The 20,917-nt window shown below is 36.0% G+C and overlaps 2 protein-coding genes across 4 annotated transcripts; one reads left to right on the forward strand and one right to left on the reverse strand.

Moving 5' to 3' along the window:
* The first annotated feature begins 2,194 nt into the window (after positions 1 to 2,194).
* Positions 2,195 to 20,315, forward strand: LOC147499351 (uncharacterized). Of its 3 annotated transcripts, none has more exons than XM_086561174.1 (5): positions 2,195 to 2,493; positions 2,808 to 3,110; positions 4,209 to 4,292; positions 5,246 to 5,309; positions 19,990 to 20,315. In XM_086561174.1, the coding sequence occupies exons 2-5, from the start codon at positions 2,821 to 2,823 to the stop codon at positions 20,074 to 20,076; spliced, it is 525 nt and encodes a 174-aa protein (XP_086417300.1). In that variant the 5' UTR covers positions 2,195 to 2,493; positions 2,808 to 2,820; the 3' UTR covers positions 20,077 to 20,315. The 3 variants fall into 3 exon arrangements, with proteins under 3 accessions (XP_086417300.1, XP_086417299.1, XP_086417298.1); XM_086561173.1 differs by having other exon boundaries at positions 2,236 to 2,489; positions 5,246 to 5,304; positions 19,988 to 20,315; XM_086561172.1 differs by having other exon boundaries at positions 2,239 to 2,489.
* On the reverse strand, positions 11,738 to 19,981 carry LOC147499352 (uncharacterized). The gene is given in 7 exon segments (XM_086560845.1): positions 11,738 to 11,915; positions 13,026 to 13,237; positions 14,365 to 14,598; positions 14,700 to 14,957; positions 15,105 to 15,892; positions 16,521 to 16,881; positions 16,883 to 19,981. Coding segments are annotated over 7 exon segments (2,412 nt in total). The 5' UTR covers positions 17,264 to 19,981.
* Positions 20,316 to 20,917: the final 602 nt, after the last annotated feature.

The following is a 20,917-nucleotide window of genomic DNA, read 5'->3' on the forward strand; positions in this document are numbered from 1 at the left end:
GTTACTTGAGCAACATGTGCGTGCCCAGATCCCTCAATCCCATGCGCTTCATGGTTCATTGACGGGGCTAATGTGTTGGCCCACTATAACTCAAGCCCACGTACATAATCCAAACACAATTGTTTTGTTTCTTAGCCACATATTCCTGATCTTTGTATCTCCCCATATGGCCGAAAGTTTTTGATATATTACGAAATATTAGATATATGCCAAAAACCCAATAATACAACGCTTATCTTACCGACCAAGTGCCTGATATATATATACCAAAAATATCGCATTTCGAGCTATCCGATATATTAGCTCGGCACGATATTTTGTACTATGGTGTATATATATAACGGGGCACTCAAGCGAACGTGTCAACGTGGCACCGACTATAATAAAAGTTTGGTATTTGTTATTGACGACCCCATATTGTGTTGGGCAGACCCTAAAAAAAACAATTATTACAAGTGTGTCATTGGTCCTAAAAAGTCTAAAAAAACAATTATTACAAGTGTGTCATTGGTTCCAAAAAGTTGTTTTGTGTTGAGCGCCTCCTAAACCAACGTGAATTTCCCCTTTTCAGCCCTTATCTTCTCTTCTATTCTCTTTTCTTCCACCATCCTAAATTTTAAACCATGAAAACTATATCTTAACACTAACATTAAACACTCAGAATTTGAATAATATTAATGCGATAGTGGTTGAATGAGAAAATTCAAAACCCAAACTTAAACTAAATTTAGGTTGTTAGTTTGTAAAACCAAACGGTCTGGTCACACCGTTTGGACTGAGTTCAAAACGATGTGGCCATGTCGTTTGGGATTTGGACTTAGAAAAATCCCCAACGATATGGTCACACCGTTTGGACTAAGTCTCCAACGATATGGCCACACCGTTTGGACTAAGTCCCCAACGATATGGCCACACCATTTGAGATTTGAACTTTGAAAAAATATAAAGTTATGTTTTTTGGCCTCTTGACGGTGTGGGTATATCGTTTGGACTAAGTCCCTAAACGGTATGGCCATGTCGTTTGGGATTTGAACTTTGAAAAAATATAAAATTTTGTTTTTTGGGCTCTTGATCTGTGTGGGCACATCGTTTGGACTAAGTCCCAGACGGTGTGGCCAAATCGTTTGGTACTTAGTCCCAAACGACTTAGCCAGGTCGTTTAAGTTTGGGGTTTTCGAATTCAATTTTTTTACCAATGGCGCACTTGTAATTATTTTTTTTTGGATTTTTTGGGACCAATGGTATCCTTGTAATAATTGTTTTTTTTTGGGTATGCCCAACACAATATGGGTCCGTCAGTAACAGGACCTAAAAGTTTTTAGGTATATAAAGAGTTGCCATTTGTTTTTGCCTCTTATAAGACCTCGAGGTCTTATAACCTCTTATAAGATGTGGCCCAGTGATTTTTGATATTTTTTTGGTTTGTTTGCCTCTTATAAATGATTCTACTGAAATGTCTTATAAGAGGCTTCACTGATTATATAACCAAAATTAGATCTACTTCAATTCTATAAGTCTTATAACTCAAAATGACTCAAACACCCCCGTCCATATACCTCTAATCCCATTTATCTCTTCTTTCCTTTTCATTATCTTCTTCTCCAAATAACTTTATTGCCCTATCCACCACCGGTTACCACCACCACCACCACCAAACTATTAAAACTACCACCACCACTGCTGCCACTACCACCACCACACCACCACCACTACCGCCACTACCACCACCATCATTACCACCACCACTACCACCACCATCATCACCTCCACCACCACTATCACCATACTATTAAGACTATCACCACCACCACCACCACGCTATTAAAACCACCACCACCACTACCACCGTGCTATTAAGATATCTACCACTTCTACTACTACTACTACCACTACCACCACCGTGTTATTAAGACCAATATCAATACTTCCACTACCACCACCACCGTGCTATTAAGACCACTACCACCACTGCCAATTAAAGTAGTTTTCTAAAATCGATATTATAATTATCAAAATTGATTTGAAATCGAAAATCAAACTATATCTTTGTTTCAAATTAATCTATTCATGTTAAATGTGATGTAAAGTAGGGTTATATTTGTCAAATAACCATCTATAAAGACAAGATGTTATGTATTTGTTTTTTCTAATTTTACAAGTGCTTATAAGAGGAACTTAAAATGAAAAACAAACCACTTTATAACACATGGTCTTATAAGACCCTCTTATAACTTAACCCAAAAAAACAAATAGTCCCTAAAAATTCAACAACAACAAAGTGTTTGAAAGCGATTGAGAAAACTAATACCACCAACACCGAAGAGAAAATGATGAGCGAGGGTGAAAAATCTTCTTCAGAGGAAAGTTTGGGGGTGATGAACGAGGGTGAAAAATCTTCTTCAGAGGAAATTGTGAATTCGGTGAAAGAAGCGGCGTTTCAGGGAACTAGAAGACTCGCCGTTGTCAATATGGGTCCCAAACCAGAATCCATAAGTGAATTTATTAATTTGTTCCCCTTTCCTCTTCCTAATTAGTATTCTTATTGTTTTACATTAATTTTCTATTTGTTGGATTGTTGTTCGTAACATCTGATTAGAAAAAGTGAATAAGATGGTTAAAAATTTCAACGCCCAAGTTAGAGAGAGAGAGAGACGAATTTGGCGTTACCTTTGCCTTGAGATATATGATTGTTTAGATAAAGGTGTAATTTTTTCACAGTAGGGTAGTTCGAACACTGATTGGTGGATCATGGCTAATTTACTACTTCATTTTTACTGAAAGTTACATTTTTTTTTTTTGCATTGTAGTCTTCCTTCCTCTATGAGCTGCTGGGCAAATTTGTTCATGAAGAAGGTGGACAAATCTTGTCAATCTCTGTCTATCCACCAGATGTTGATAGCGATGATGAAGAAGAAACAAACAACAAAGATGGCGAAGACTATGAAGGATACTATGCAGTTGTGGAGTGTGATTCGGTTGCTACGGCAAGAGATATATACGCTTCTTTTGATGGCATGGATTACGGAAAGCCATCGGGTCATTGTGTGGATTTGCAATTTATCCCTGATGATATGGAGTTTGAATATCCTCCTTATGATGTTACAACAAAGGTTTCGCCTAATCCTTATCATTATTTCTGTTCAATGTACCCATTTCTTTTTTATGATGCAAAGTGAGTTTAAGGGTTACATAATTTATTTAATAATAGCAAGTAAATTGCTGTGCCTTTTGTGGCAAGTTATGTTGGTCACGACTTTGGATTCTCAAACTTTTGGGATTTTACGACTTGATGTTCAGAGTGGGATAGTGTACTGTTGAATAATGTTGTTTACTTTTATTTTGGGTTGATTGTCAAGCTCATCTATTGATGACATTCTTTGTGGAAAAAGAGGAGATGTTAGCCCTTTGCCTTTATTTATGTTTATTTATGTTCATTAATAGGTATGGAAAGATGCTTTGTTTGGTTGATTTACCCAACTGGTAGTTACATTCCCATTTTTTCCAGTATTGGGTGGTTATACTGAAATGAGCAACTCCTTAATTACGAGACCAAGAAAAGTGGTTATTCTTGGACAGACAACCACCTCTAGCAAATTATTGTACTTAAATCGTCCTATATTTCCATAGTCCAGAAAATTGCATTTCATTGATAATCTCTTTGACTGGAATCCCACTGATATCATTTGGGCAGCCTTGCTACAGAAAAAAGTAGACCGATATGATTTGTTTTTTGGCTCAATGATCACCATAATGATGGATTAAATTGTTGCGTGGGTGGCTAGGAGAGGACATGGACACTGCAAACAACATTTCCTTTTCAAGTTGACTGTGATTTGGGTGCCTCTTCTATTTTGATGTACCCATGGAACAAGATTTTAAATTAGGTTTTTAATAGTTCATTGTTCTGATATGCACAGAAACATGTTATCCCTACTAATTGAATTTCTGGTACTGAAAAAGAACTGGGCATGTGAGTAGACTGCTTTACTTTCTTGAACCAGTGGGAAAGGTTTGTTTTTGACCGAGGGATCTAATAAATTGTATTCATAAATGGCAGGCGTTATGCATTGTAAAAGTGTCGGTACCTTAGAGATCTTTGCATGTCTACTATAGCTTACCGTGTGTAGGGTCAGCCAATTTAATTTGTCCATGAACGTAAAATACTGACAATTGCATTTGTTATTTCCTTTTTGTCCCTTCTGTTGCAGGAAATTGAAAGAAAACGTCATCAAAAGAAGTCTAACCTTCAGTCTTGGACTTTGCCGTATGTGCTGGAATGGACTCATCAGGAGGTTGGAGAATTCAAATTTAGTTTGCTCGTGTGTCTAAACTGAATCTATTTTGTAATGCTCTTATCTGTGTGTTCACTACACTCCATCAGGATTATCATGAATGGGTTAACATTCAGAAAACAACTACACGAGTACAGTCTCAACTATAAATTTGATGACAATTTAAACAATTTCAATGAATTAATCAACTTTTGCGGCCTTTGTGAAAGCATAAAAGACATAGCTTTACTTGACATTTTTAATTTGTTTGTTCATTTCACTTCTCTATTTCTCTCTTCTTTTTCTTTCGGTGAGACAAAAAACTAAATATTGGGAATGGGAAAGTCATACACCCACAATGAAATATTGGATCTTGTAGAGAGTATGGTTTAGCTTTTGTTTGTATACAAATTATTGCCACAACAACGACAACATCGGTCTTCTCAGTCTGTTAGTGAGTCTAGGAGTAACTAGATTTAGTTTGTTGAGGATTTCTCATAATTAATTTAGGATCAATTGGTGTTTCTCCCCTTTGCGTATGGAATCTAGCCAACATGTATAGGTCTATTTACAAGGACATGCCATAGTATAAAAATAATCCATATCAGATACGTATGCACGGGTCCGTGTTAGACACATTGTATGTGATATACAAAGTTTCGCGTGTTTGACACTTCATATCTCATGTGCATCTGTGTCAATGTAACTTAGGTATGTGAATTATCTATAAATTAGGTTTCCACCAAGGCTCACTATGAAAGTATTTGCTTGATATTACCAATTTTACTATAACTATTAATTTAGGTGATTGTAACCAAAAGTAAAATAAAATAAAAAATGTATCCGTGTCATTTTAAAGTAAACAAACTACATGGACACAAACACAGACAAGACACAAGTATTTGTGTCAATGAAAATTAACGTAAATACTGACAATTGCATTTGTTAATTCCTTTTTGTCCTTTCTATTGCAGGAAATCGAATTGGAACTTATTCAGAGTGAGATTCGTGCGTGTGGAGAAATATACTCATGAGGAGGTTGGTGAATTCAAAATTTGTTTGCTCATGTGTCTAAACTGAATCTATTTCTCTTATGTGTTCACTATATATACTCCATTGGGATTAGCATGAATAAGTTAACATTCAGAAAACGACACTAATACAGTCTCAACTATTAATTTGATGACAATTAGGAAAAAAAAATCAATGAAATAATCAACTTGTGCTGCCTTTGTGAGAACATAGAAGATATAGCTTCACTTGACATCTTTAATTTCTTTTCTCATTTCACATCTCTCTCTCTCTTCTTTTTCTTTGCGTGAGACAAAAAACCAAATATTTGAAATGTGAAAGCATAGCTGTTACAATGTCACACACCCACAATGAAATATTGGATCTTGTAGAGCGTATGGTTCATCTTTTGTTTATCTACAAATTATTGCTACAACAACGGTAACATCGGTCTTCTCATAGTCTAGAAGTGACTAGACTTAGTCTGTTGAGGGTTTCTCAGAATTTATTTAGGATCAATTGGTGTTTCTTCCTTTTGTGTATGGTAATTAGTAACTAGAGTACTAGACAACATGTATGTCTAATTTACATCGACATGCCATACTATAAAAATAATTTATGTCGAATACATATCCACGTGTCCGTGTCAGACACAGATGTACACATGTTGTATGTGGTATACCCAATGATGCCAGCTTTGCTACTCCCTACGATTCCCGTATCAGATCATGTGTACCCTTTTAGGGTATGTTCACGAATCAAAACACTACTTCTAACATCCACAGTCTTATAGAAGAAAAGCTAATAAGAAGGAAAAAAACAATAGTGCATAGTTGAAAATATAGCCATGTAGTACTACATATTATTTTCTCCATGCGTTCTCATGTATCTCTCCCTCTCGTAGCAACAATATTGGCTATTGGAATTTGGAATGGTCATTTAATTAAATTAGACTACTAGTGCTTGAATGAATTGATTCATTTCTATATATCTATATATTAATATTAAAGCTCCCACAAGGGATATATTTCTAGCTCTCTTAAAATTCTATGTCATCAACTCTTATTAAAACGGGAATTCCTCTCTTATTGAAAAGAAAAATTCTAGCATTTCTAATTAAAATGGGAATCACTCATATTATAATGGGAATTCCTCTACTATTGAAAAAGAAAAATATAACACTTCTAATTAAAACGAGAATCCTTATCTTATTAAAAACGGGAATCACACTTCTAAATTAAAACGGGATCCCTCCTCCAATTAAAAAACGAGAATCATTCTCCTATTATAATGAGAATTCCTCTTCTATTGAAAAAGAAAAATCTAGCACTTCTTAATTAAAACGGGAATCACACTTCTAAATTAAAATGGGATCCCTCAAATTAAAAAATGAGGTTTTAAAACTTAATTAAAACAATTTGTTGGGAAATTAAAACAGTCACAAGGGGTATTTTTCTAGCTCTCTTAAAATTCCACATCATAATTCTTATTAAAACGGGAATTTCTCTCCTATTGAAAAGATAAAATTGTAGCACTTCTAATTAAAATGTGAATCATTCTCCTATTATAATGGAAATTTCTCTCCTATTGAAAAAGAAAAATCTAGCACTTCTAATTAAAACGGGAAACTTTCTCATATTAAAACGGGAATCACAATTTTAAATTAAAACGAGTTTTTAAAACTTAATTAAAACAATTTGTTGAGAAAGTAAAACGGGTTTTCAAGTCTTGATTAAAACAGTTTGTTAGAAAATTTCTATATGTATAGTTATGATTCTTGAGCAAGTTTTTATGATTTATTTTATATATTATATTCATAGATATTAAATTCTCGCATAAACGTACCAAAGATAATTACGACTCGAAATAGCTTTCGTGTGAATATTTAATTATCTAAAAAATAGGGGTGTGACAGATCCAATTAAGCCTACCCAAACCTATCCTGACCCAGTCCATGTAGCATATCCATATCCATATCCGTATCAAAACGACCCACGTTTCTGGCAACATTGGGTATACCTCAATTTCGCGGTGTCTGACACTTTGGCTGTGTTTGGTTCAAGGAATTTAAATTCATGGAAATTCATCTGTAGTTATGTAAATGGGGAGGGAGTAGAGGTGCAAAAATAGGAAGCGAAAATGGTAATCGTTTGGTAGGAAGTCATAAAATCCGAGATATTTCTTTCTAAGGGTATCATAATTAGGGAAAACAACTTGATTTCTGGAAAAATGGTGTTCACTTTCCTTAAATGGAAGGAGCAGATAGGGTAACTTCCCCTTCTCCGGTTCCAACTTCGGTCTTCTTCATCTTCAGTGTTCCTCACCCTCTTCATTTTCCAGGAATTTAGATTCCACGAACCAAACACAACGTTTGTATCCATCTCAGATCACACTCACTTTTGTCATGTAATTTCGGTATAGTTGAATTATCTATAAAGTATAAATTAGGTTTCTGCCAAGGCTCACTATGAAAAGTATTTGCTTGACATGACCAATTTTACTATAACTATTAACTTAGGCTTAATCAAATTACAGGTCATTTAAAAGTAAAATGAAATAAAAAATGTTTGATAGAAAATTAAACAGTCTAATTAAATAGAATAATCTAACCCTAGTTAAACCGCAAGCGCACAGCTATAGTTGAAAATAGTTGCGGCAAACGGGTCGATCCTACAGGGATTGCTACTTCGGACAAACGAGTATTAAAATTATACTTAACTGATTCTACCGGATTTTTGATGTATGATTTTATCTAACTATTGACTAAGCAATGCAATTAAACTATTAACTACAAAACCAATAAAAATATGGATCAACTATCAATGAAGAAAACACTAAGGCTTTCGAATCCACCATAGACCGTTGTAGATTATCTTAGTTTAATTAATTTTAAAGTTCTTTTTTTATTACGAGTAGCATGAGGGAAAGGTAACCCTTCCTTGCTCGAAGATGTGAGCGTGTAATTCTTAAACAATTCTAACAAATTGTATTAATCGAATTTCAGCAAATAAATATAAACCCCTAGCAAAAATTGTCTTTTTACAGCACAACTTCTCACAGGTTTAAATGAACTTTAGAACCGATGCCTTGATATCAGCAGAAACTTAACCCAACAATTGACTAGTCTAGATATAGATTAAACATGCAGGATATAATCAATGATAGAATTTCTACAGAAATCAGAGAATTCAATTAATTATTTACTGTAAAACTTAAGTCAGAGAACAATAACCCAATTAAACATAGAAAAACCTACGCAAGTCTAGGGCTTCATAATCCCGAAGCCCTAGCTTGGAATTTAGCTAGACATTATAATTTGCAACACGAAAATATAAGAAGAATAAATCATCAACAAAACCATAATCCCGCTTTGATATCTTCTTCTCCACTTCGTCTGCCGCTCTCGGCTCCAATTTGTCCTCTCCAAAGATCTTCCACCCTTTGGTTTTTACTTGTATATATAGAGGTTTGGTTAGGGCAGTGTTTGATTTGGAATGGAATTAGAAGTTTCTAATCCGGTAGCGAGAGTTTCGGTTTCGATCAGTTTGAGTGGAAGTCGGTCTCTGTTGGAAAGAAAATATGGGATTGGTCCAATGATCCGGTGGTATGCGAATTCATGGAAGGATTGATAGATTGGCTTGTTTAGTTTTGGAAGCTTGGGCGCGTGTTCGATTTGGTCGGCCGGAATTTGAGGGGTTTTGAGTCTGTTCGCAATCCGGTGGTCCAGTAGGTAGTAGGTAGGGTAGATAGTTGGCCTTTAGTTTGAGTTGTGTGCACATGGTCCGGTCTTTAATTCTAGGTCCACCCCCTTGCTGGTCACATGACTACTTAATCTCATGGGCTCAAATCCTTTTAATCTTTTTGTCATCTTTTACTTAGTTGGGCCCAATATTCCAAACCCAACCAAAGGCCCATCCAGCGATGAACTGAACACCCAATGTTAGGAGCTCACGCACTGATATCTTGAATCTCGCTAGTTTCGATACATTTAATCAAATTAACTCCAATTCCTGCACAATCATAAAAAATACGCTAACTAAATCAAACAAATAAAATAAACGGACTAATTAATATAAAATTGAGCATAAATATATAACATTTATGCGCTTGTCAAATACTCCCAAACTTATATTTTGCTAGTCTTCGAGCAAAACTAAAACTAAACTAATAACAAAAACAAAATTCCTAACTCACTTTCGTAGGAATCATGATTACACTTAGCATGTGTAACAAGCCTTTTAAACCCCTAGGTTACCCCTAGTGGACGAGTTTAGTCTCGTGAGGGTTTTCAGAAACGGTACCCACAAACATTAACATAGCATAACCAATGGTTATATAATTTTCTCAGAGATAAAATCTTTTTCGCCCACTACTAAACAAGTTCAAAAATCAGCATCATCATCACCAAGACTCATCACTACGTCCAAAGATAGAAAAGATTTACTACTACTCCAAACCAAAGCGTGTGTGTGTTTAGCCAAGCTGATACAATCTCTTATCCAAGTAACGGAATTCCTAACTTACTATCCAAAGAATATATCAACCTCAATCCTCACCATTCATACACTCACAAGAAAGTCTCTCTTAGATAAGTTTTCAATTTTACCTCTGTATGCAGGGAAATGAGTAAAATAATAAAACATCCCACATACTTGGCTAGAAAGACGGACTTATGAAATTTCAAAAACAAATTAGTCTCATGGAAAGAACATCAATCACATGTGAAGTGTCGGGTCCTTCACTTTAGCATCCTCTCGCTTATTCTACACTTCATATCATACTTTTGTGATAAGTCTGGGTATTAAGACGGGGCTTAGGATAGGTTGACAAGAAAAGGGTAAAAATGATTCAAATTTTTTTGAGAATAAACTAAAGACCATCTTGTACTTGACCTTCTTGGAAAATTTCTTCACTTTGTAGACCACGTTACTCGACTTTCTCACTACTTCTGCTCAATGATTTCTCGTTCTTTTTCTTTTTTCTTTTATATATATATATATATATATATATATATATATATATATTTTTTTTTTTTTTCTTTCTTTTCTATTAAATCACTTTGAGCAAAAAGAATGATTTTCTTCATTTGATTTTGGTAAATTTTCCTTCCAAATCTTCTTTCTTCTAGCATTCTCCTTAGTCTTTTAGAAATCCTCAGAAATATGGGTAAGGCCAATGATATGGGTTTACACTCCTTAGCTGGAGCTGGGTTAAGGATAGTTGGTTTGAGAAGAAAAAGCTTAATATATAAGGCTCAAAAGGGTTAACATGATGATCCTACTAGGTGGTATAAATAAAGGCTAATTGGTTCACTACAGTATGATATTCCGCTTCGAATATCTCCCCAGTTGATGTCACTTTGTGATCAACCAAATCAAGAATAATGAGACTACAACGAATTTAAGCACAGAAAAATGAATGAGTCAACTTGGACTCTGAATTTACGTAAAGACTTTCCAAAAAATTCAAAGGCTCAAGTCTCACGGGTTAAGTCTCTATATTCCTCTTCTAGTTCACTAGGAGATTAAATTACTCTTCAATTTGACGTGTATCAGGTGGCTAATAGTGCAAATTTCACATTGGCTTAGACTTTCATCAATAAAATCTATTTCTAGAGGTAGAAAATAGTCTAAGCAATAACAACTTCAAAGGTGACTCTTCACTTCTTAAATTCCTTGAAAATCAGTGGCTTTAGAGATCAAAATTTTTAAATTTCTCATCATATAAAATCACCATTAATCATACCATGTTGGACATATTTATATTTCGCTAAACAAACATTTTGTTCCCACCCCCAAACTTATCATAGACATTGTCCTCAATGTTAACATAAATGCGCAATTTAAAAGATAACAACATGGACAAGTAAAAGTATATAAGGAAAGAGGTTACCAAGAACTCAAAGAACGAAAAATAATATCTCTGAGTCACCTGTAGAAATTAGTACCTCACAAAAGATATAACAATGATAATATAAAAGAGGAACCAAGTTACTACAATGACTAAAATGTGTCACGTGTCTCATCCCATAGAGTTACACGTCTCCAAAAAGACAGAGAAAAGGTGCTAGAGTGGAATACATGAGATATGTGCACAATAAACTCAAATAAAAGAAAAATATGGGTTGCCTCCCATAAGCGCTACAGTTAACGTCTCTAGCAGACGAATGCTTCGCACACCCAATTCTTAGATTAGTACTTTGTCTACCAATTAAACACAAAATGAACGCCCCAAAATTCAAAAAAAAAAAAAAAATCGGCAGTGTCTCCTCTGTATTTTCGACATTTCATAAATATAAAAGCTGTCATAACCTGAAAATCCTCAATAATATGTTTCTCATTGGTTAACCCAAATGGAGACTAGGGGTTGGAATGAAATATTTGGGAACAATGCGAAGCGATTCTAAGAAAAGAAGAACAAAACCTAAACTACTAAAATACAACAAGCATACTCATTCAGTCATGATAAACAAGATCAATAAGATCCACCTCTTCCACATCCTTATTAGCAAAACCATCAAGATATGGTTTCAAGCGTTCACCATTAACCTTAAACACACGACCATCCGTAGGATCCTCTATCTCAACAGCACCATGAGGAAAAACAGTTTTAACAATGAAAGGACCAGTCCACCTAGAACGTAACTTACCAGAAAAAGACGCAAACGAGAATTATATGGCAAAACTTTTTTATTAGGTTCAAAGCACTTGCGAAGAATAGATTTATCATGAAAAATCTTAGTCTGCTCTTTGTAAATCTTGGCATACTCATATGCCTCATTCCTTAACTCAGCTAACTCATTCAATTAAAGCTTACGTTGTGAACCTGCTTTACGCATGTCAAAGTTAAAAGTTTTAATGGCCCAAAAAACACGTTCTAATTCCATAGGCAAATGACATGCCTTCCCAAACACAAGCCTATAAGGAGACATACCAATGGGAGTCTTATTAGCAGTCCTATAAGCCCAAAGGGAATCATTAAGACATTGAGACCAATCCTTACGGTTAGGTCGCACCGTCTTTTCTAAAATCTGTTTAATTTCCCTATTAGATACTTCAACTTGCCCACTAGTTTGGGGATGGTAAGGGGTAGCAAGTTTATGAGTAATAGAGCACTTTTTCATTAAAGATTCAAACGCATGATGTGTAAAATGAGTACCATTATCACTTATAATTGCATGAGGAGTACCAAAACGAGAAAATATATTATATTTCAAAAAGTTAACTATAACCTTGTGATCATTCGTTTTACATGGTATTGCCTCAACCCACTTAGAAACATAATCTACTGCGACGAGGATATAAAGATAACCAAAGGAAGGAGGAAAATGACCTATGAAGTCTATACCCCACACATCAAAAAGCTCAACAACCAAATTAGTGGAAAGAGCCATCATTCCTATGGGAAATATTACCTGTATGCTGGCATCGATCACATCCTAAACCAAACTCATGTGCATCTCTAAAGAGAGTAGGCCAATAAAAAACCACATCGCAAAACCTTTAGGTACCGCCTTCTTAGGACCAAAGTGACCACCATATGCATGGTCATGGCAAAAGGAGAGAATACTACTTAAACTCACTCGGGAACACATCTCAGAACAATCGATCAGGGCATGACTTAAACAAGTATGGGTCATCCCAGAAAAAATACTTAACTTCAGCAAGAAACTTAGATTTATCTTGTTTTCTCCAATGAGAAGGAAATTGACCTATAACAAGATAATTAACAATATCTGCATACCAAGGCAACTGGGAGATAGCAAAAAGTTGCTCATCAGGGAAGGACTCATTCAAAGGCAAAAGACTAGTAGAAGACTCTACTATAAGCCTAGACAAGTGGTCAGCGACCACGTTCTCTGTACCCTTTTTATCGCTAATCTCAATGTCAAACTCTTGTAATAAGAGGACCCAACGAATAAGACGCTCTTTAGCATCCTTTTTAGAAAGAAGATACTTCAAAGCCGAATGATCAGTAAACACGACAACCTTAGACCCTATGAGATAAGACCTAAACTTGTCTAAAGCAAACACAACAGCTAACAACTCCTCGGTTGTAGTGTAATTCATTTGGCATCATTAAGGAGTTGGACTCGCATAATAAATTACATGGGCCAACTTATCAAACCGTTGACCTAAAACAGCCCCAATAGCATAGTCCGATGCATCACACATTAACTCAAAAGGTACACTCCAATCAGGTGGTTGTATGATAGGAGCGGTAGTCAATAAATGCTTAAGCTTCTCAAAAGCTTTCAAACAATCATCATCAAAGACAAAATCGACGTCCTTACCAAGTAAATTGCATAGGGACGAGAAATCTTGTTAAAGTCCTTAATGAATCGCCTATAAAATCCAGCATGACCTAAAAAAGACCTAATATCTTTCACAGTCTTAGGTGGTGGAAGACTAGAAATGACATCAATCTTGGCCTTATCGACCTCAATTCCTTTAGTAGAAACAATATGATCAAGAACAATACCCTGTTGAACCATAAAATGACACTTCTCCTAATTCAACACAAGATTCTTCTCCTTGCACCTAATTAACACTAATTCCAAATGGTGCAAACCCTCATCAGAAGAATCACCAAATACGGAGAAATCATCCATAAACACCTCAAGAAATCTTTCTACCATGTCAGAAAAAATGCTAAGCATGCATCTCTGGAAGGTACCAGGTGCATTACATAACCCAAATGGCATACGACGGTAGGCAAAAGTTCCAAAAGGGCAAGTAAAAGTTGTATTTTCTTGATCCTCCGGTGTAATGCATATTTGGTAATAATCGGAATAACCATCGAGAAAACAATAATACTTATGACCGGCTAACCGTTCAAGCATCTGGTCAATGAAAGGAAGAGGAAAGTGATCTTTCCTAGTGGCTAGATTCAACTTACGATAGTCAATGCAAAAACGCCACCCAGTAGTCATACGGGTAGGAACTAACTCGCGATTTGCATTCTTAACTACCGTAATACTAGACTTCTTAGGGACAACTTGAACCGGACTCACCCTTTTACTACCGGAGATGGGATAAATGATACCTGCATCTAACAACTTGAGAACCTCGGCTCTCACTACCTCTCTCATGTTAGGATTAAGCCGTCTCTGGAACTCACGGGATGGTTTAACATTCTCCTCAAGATGAATATGATGCATACAATCAGTGGGGCTTATCCCATTAATATCAGCAATAGTCCACCCTAAAGTTGTCTTATGGTCTCTAAGAACCCTAAGCAATTTACTCTCTTGTTCACTTTTAAGATTAAAAGCAATAATAACAGGCAAGGTCTCATCAGGTCCCAAAAAGACATACTTAAAAAGTTAAAAGTATCAGGTAATGGTTTCAACTCAAGCTTAGGAGGACTCTCTATGGAAGGAACTGGTTTAGACTCGGAAGGAGAAAGAGGTTCTACCTTGGTTTTCCACTTATTAGTATCTAAGATTGGGGTAGCATCAAGCAAAGCATTTACTTCACAAATAGAATTATCCACATCAAAATCACTACCAAAATGAGTTAAACAAGACTCAAGAGGGTCATCAGAATAACTTTCCAAGAAAGTCTTGTGAACCATAATGTCAATAAGATTAACATCCCAAAGATCATCAGGTTCAGGAGGTTGTTGACTCACATTAAACACATTAAGTTCTGTAGTCATATTACCAAAAGAAAGCTTCAACACTCCATTACGACAGTTAATGATAGCATTGGATGTGGCAAAAATGGGCGACCTAAGATGATGGGAATATGGTGTTTAAGATCTTGAAGCAGGTTGTGTTTCTAGAACAATAAAATCAACTGGGAAATAAAATTTATCAACCTGAATCAAAACATCTTCAACAATACCACGTGGAACCCACGATGCATCTATCAGCCGGTTGAAGTGTAATCGGCGAGGTTTCAATTTACCAAGACCAAGCTGTAAATAAACCGAATAAGGTAACAAATTAACACTAGCCCCCAAATCAAGTAATGCCTTCTCAATCATATGATCACCTATAACACAAGAACTAGTAGGGCATCCTGGATCTCTAAACTTAGGTGGAGTGCGGTTTTGAATAATCGAACTCACTTGCTCAGTAAGAAAAACTTTCTTATGCACATTCAACTTACGTTTTTGCGTACACATATCTTTAAGAAACTTGGCATAAGAAGGAACTTGTTTTATAGCATCAAGTAACGGAATATTAATATGAACTTGCTTAAACATCTCCATTATCTCATTAAAAGTATTTCCTTTCTTAGCATGAACTAACCTCTCAGGAAAAGGAGCTTTTGGTATATAAGATGGTACAGGACTAGACTCGAAAGACGTAGGAGTCTCTAAGCACTTCTTAGAAGCATCACGACTATTAGAACCACTTACATCACTCTTCTCGCCCTCACACTCTATAGGATCAGATCTGACCTCAACATCCCTAGGCATCTCAACCCTATTATCCATATGTTTACCACTTCTAAGAACGGTAATAGACTTGGCTTGCTCCTGGTGGTGCTCTTGGCTCAAGTTAGAACTTATTTCATACTGTCCCTTTGGATTAGCCACTCGTTGACTAGGAAACCTACCATTTTCCCTCTCATTCAAAGTATTAGCAATTTGACCCATTTAAATTTCCAACTTCACAATAGATTGTGCATTTGAATGCAAACTCTGTTGGGTATCCTTTCGAAATCGTTGGGTGTCTTGATGAAATTGAAGGGAACTCTGCATGAAAAGACTAAGAGTGTCCTCAAGAGATGGTTTCTTAGATGGTGGAGGTGGTTCTTTGGTATTCTTGAAACCGGTTGGAAGGAACTTGAGCATACGATTGGGAAGGAGGGTTCACTGGTGACACCCCTGGATCAGTTTGATGCGGCCCATTTTTCCATGAGAAATTGGGATGATTCCTCCATCCAGGGTTATATGTGTTAGAGTAAGGGTCACCAAACGGTTACTTATTATATGTGTTGAGTGCATTAGCTGTTCAGCTATACACTCATTGAACGCAGAGATAGAAAAGACACGTTTGGGCTGTGTGTGCGGGACTCTCACATAGCTGACATACTTGACTAAATGACTTGACATGAGAACTCTCCCCTTTTAACTTCTAGGATTCCACCTCCCTAGCAAGATTGGCTAGTTTGGCACTCACCTCAAAATCGCCTCTCACCTCATAAACACCACCCCTCTTTGGTTCAGAAGCTACTTGTACACTTCTATCATAGACCCTCCTTGGAGATTCCTATTGCTGAGAACTTTCAGTGATTGTCTCAAGAAGTTTCCAAGCTGCGTCCTCCTGCAAAGAGAGGATATCTGCCCCACTTCGGGACTCAACAAATTGACGGTGTGAAATCGACAACCCCTTAAAGAAAAATTGCACTAATTGCCATTTCACAAAATTATGGTGAGGACACCTCAAAAGAAGATATTTAAATCTCTCCCAACATATATAAAACTCTTCACCCTCTTTTTGAATAAAATGCATGATCTGTCGCCGAAGGCTAGTAGTCTTGTGCATGGGAAAGAATTTAATGAGAAACTTAATGTTCAACTCATCCCAAGTAGTGATGGACTTAGACTCTAAGGAATTCAACCACAACTTTGCCTTATCCTTCAAGTGAAAAAGGAAATAGGCGGAGTTTGATAATCTCTGGTTGGACTCTAGGGAAGTTAAGAGTACCACATATTTCTAAGAACTCCTTAACGTGAAGATAAGGGTCTTCGGAATCAAAACCATGGAACTGGGGAAGCAAGTTTATGATGGCTGCCCTTAACTCAAAATTAGCATCACATGTAGGCAAATCTATGCAAGAAGGATTAGAATTAAGGACTGGATAATAGTAGTCCTTAAGGGTTTTAACTTCGAGCTCTGCTGCCATTTCTAACAAATGTTTTTCTACCTCACCTTGGTTTGGATTAGTAGGTCCCTTATGAAATGTTCTTTCAATTTCCGGATCAAAAGGTGTTATATCAGGATTTTCAGAACGGGTTTCTATCATACACAACCTCTGACTCTAGATGATGAAAACCTAACTCTACAATGAACGACAACGAACGTAAAATGAAAGATGCGGGATGATGCACAATCACAGAAAATAGGCAACAAATCTCAAACCGATTGAATTTTTAATTAAGGTTTAAAATAAGTGATCCTAAACCCGGATAACACGATTTCCAGTTCTTGTGCTAAAAGCACTGTCACTTGATCCACGTGTCAAACGAGCTTTCCTAATGAGCGGGCTAAAACCTGTTTTAATGCAATATGCCTAAGCCGGTCAAAGGTGACTTAACCAATCCTAAATGCAAGTAAAAATACGAAAACAGACAAACACACAAGTTCAACCCCACAAAGTTAAAAGCGTACCTCCGGCGTGAGCCTTCAAGGGCCACTTGCGACGCCGAGTGACGACAAGCAAGCTCCTTTGATTCTTCTCTATTAAGCTTCGAACCTGTATGCTCTAATATATATTTTTTTTATTTTCCTAAACCTGTAAAAATCAAAAGCAAACACTTAGACTACGGAATAAAACTAAACTACTACTAAAACTAAACTATGAATTACGTTAAGTAAGACCCTAAAACTCGATTGCACCACTGCAATCCCCGGCAGCGGCGCCAAAAACTTGATATGAAATTAAACAGTCTAATTAAATAGACTAATCTAACCTTAGTTAAACCGCAAGCGCACAGCTATCGTTGAAAATAGTTGCGACAAACGGGTCGATCCCATAGGGATTGCTACTTCGGACAAACGAGTATTAAAATTATACTTAACTAATTCTACCGGATTTTTTATGTATGATTTTATCTAACTATTTACTAAGCAATGCAATTAAACTATTAACTACGAAACCAATAAAAAATGGATTAACTATCAATAAAGAAAACACTAAGGCTTTTGAATCCACCCTAGACTGTTGTAGATTATCTTAGTTTAATTAATTTTAAAGTTCTCTTTTTATTACAAGTAGCATGAGTGAAAGGCAACCCTTGCTTGCTCGAAGATGTGAGCGCGTAATTCTTAAACAATTCTAACAAATCGTATTTATCGAATTTCAGCAAATAAATATAAACCCTTAGCAAAAATTGTCTTTTTACAGCACAACTTCTCACAGGTTTAAATAAACTTTAGAACAAATGCCTTGATATCAGCAGAAACTTAACCCAACAATTGACTAGTCTAGACATGGATTAAACATGCAGGATATAATCAATGATTTTTCTACAGAAATCAGAGAATTCAATTAATTATTTACTGTAAAACTTAAGTCAGAGAACAATAACCCAATTAAACATAGAGAAACAATTAAACATAGAGAAACCTACACAAGTCTAGGGCTTCATCTAAGCCCTAGCTTGGAATTTAGCTAAACATTATAATTTGCAACACGAAAATATAAGAAGAATAAATCATCAACAAGACCGTAATCCCGCTTTGATATCGTCTTCTCCACTTCGTCTGCTGCTCTCCGCTCCAATTTGTCCTCTCCAAAGATCTTCCTCCCTTTGGTTTTTACTGGTATATATAGAGGTTTGGTTAGGGCAGTGTTTGATTTGGAATGGAATTAGAAGTTTCTAATCCGTAGCGAGAGTTTCGGATTCGATCAGTTTGAGTGGAAGTCGGTCTCTATTGGAAAGAAAATATGGGATTGGTCCAATGATCCGGTGGTATGCGAATTCATGGAAGGATTGATAGATTGGCTTGTTTAGTTTTGGAAGCTTGGGCGCGTGTCGATTTGGTCGGCCGGAATTTGAGGGGTTTTGGGTCTGTTCGCGAATTGGAAATGGAGAAGGAACTAATGTTCCAATCCGGTGGTCCAGTAGGTAGGATAGATAGTTGGCCTTTAGTTTGAGTTGAGTGCACATGGTCCGGTCTTTAATTCTAGGTCCCACCCCCTTGCTGGTCACATGACTACTTAATCTCATGGGCCCAAATCCTTTTAATCTTTTTGTCATCTTTTACTTAGTTGGGCCCAATATTCCAAACCCAACCAAAGGCCCATCCAGCAATCCAAATGCAATGAATAGCTATCCAAATGCGATCCAAATCCAATAATAACCCATTTCACCCTCTTTCGGGACACCTCCAATGAACTGAACACCCAATGTTAGGAGCTCACGCATTGATATCTTGAATCTCGCTAGTTTCGATACATTTAATCAAATTAACTCCAATTCCTGCACAATCATAAAAAATACGCTAACTAAATCAAACAAATAAAATAAACGGACTAACTAATATAAAATTGAGCATAAATATATAACATTTATGCGCTTATCAAAAATGTATCGGTGTCTTTTTAAAGTAAACAAACTACACGGATACAGACAAACATATATGTGTCAATGTAAATTAGGTACATGTGAATTACCTATAAACTAAGGTTTCCACCAAGGCAATATGAAAGTATTTGCATGACATGGCCAACTTTACTTTTAACTATTAACCTAGGCGTAATTCAAATTACAAGCCATTTTTGAAAAAAGTGGCACTTTGCCGTTTCGGTAATTAATCCTATAAAAAAACTTGAGAAAAGCGGAGGAAAAACTTTTGTGGAGAACATAAATATTTTCATGCTTGAATATTTGGGTATCTCTAAAGGATTGAAATTTTCCCTTGTTCGTATATTGTTCTATGAGTATCACCTGCAACCAGAAAAGGTCTTTTGTATTCTGTTATATTTTAAGGTTTCTACTTACTATATTGTTTATGTGCCTTTTGCAGTTATTCGCGTCTCTGACAGAGTTTGACCGTGAATATTTGAAGTCGGAGATGATGTTAGGGCGTGATGAAGCTGTCATTGAAAAGTGACAAAAAGGTTTAAGTATTGCAAGCTCAGCGTATAAATTGCAATGGCTGATACAGTGTTAGTATGAAGTTCTCATTCTGGTAGTGTGTTTTTAGAGTCTGGTCTGTATAAATAACTCTGCAATGTTGGATCAATGGCTTGACAATCAAACCAATCATATCAGCGTTGGATCATTTTAAGATTGGGTTTGTTAACTATTATGGTTTATTATAAATGACTATTATCGTTGTTGTTGCTTGCACAAGTGATTTGCTACCATTAAGATTTGACTTCAAAAGCTTTCCGCCTTGATATATATCTAATCAAAATCCCTAGAAAGTCTTCTAATTGTAATGTAAAAATGAAAACTTCTCAACTGCGCTTCCTAGTAACACAAGACTTTTTTATGCTTGGTAAGATTGTATTTTTTATGCTTGTATGAACTCCAGTTTACCTATTGATATATTAACAAAAAAAGGAAGGACTTCCCATTTAAAAGTGTATGAACTCCATACAGAGTTCATCTTTATCTAAGTAAGCCACATGCTGGTTGATAACACCTCATATATCTACCATTAAGATTTGTTAAAAATCTGAAATATCTAATCAAAATTAGGACTCTCCCATTTTATACAAAAATGAAAAATTCCTACAGTAACACTTCATTTTTATCTAAGTAAGTTAGATCCTGATTTTGAAAAAGGAAAGTTACAAAAGTCTATGAACTCCATTAGTTTCTTTCCATGTATGATAAGGCATACATCTTTGCAATTTGCTTTTACACCACCCCCATTATTTTCCCATTTAGTTGCCATGGGGTATCTTACATACTAACTTCATCTTTATCTAAGTAAGCTAGATCTG

This window comes from Coptis chinensis, chromosome 5 (assembly GCF_015680905.1).
Source record: "Coptis chinensis isolate HL-2020 chromosome 5, ASM1568090v1, whole genome shotgun sequence".
Classification (NCBI taxonomy): domain Eukaryota; kingdom Viridiplantae; phylum Streptophyta; class Magnoliopsida; order Ranunculales; family Ranunculaceae; genus Coptis; species Coptis chinensis.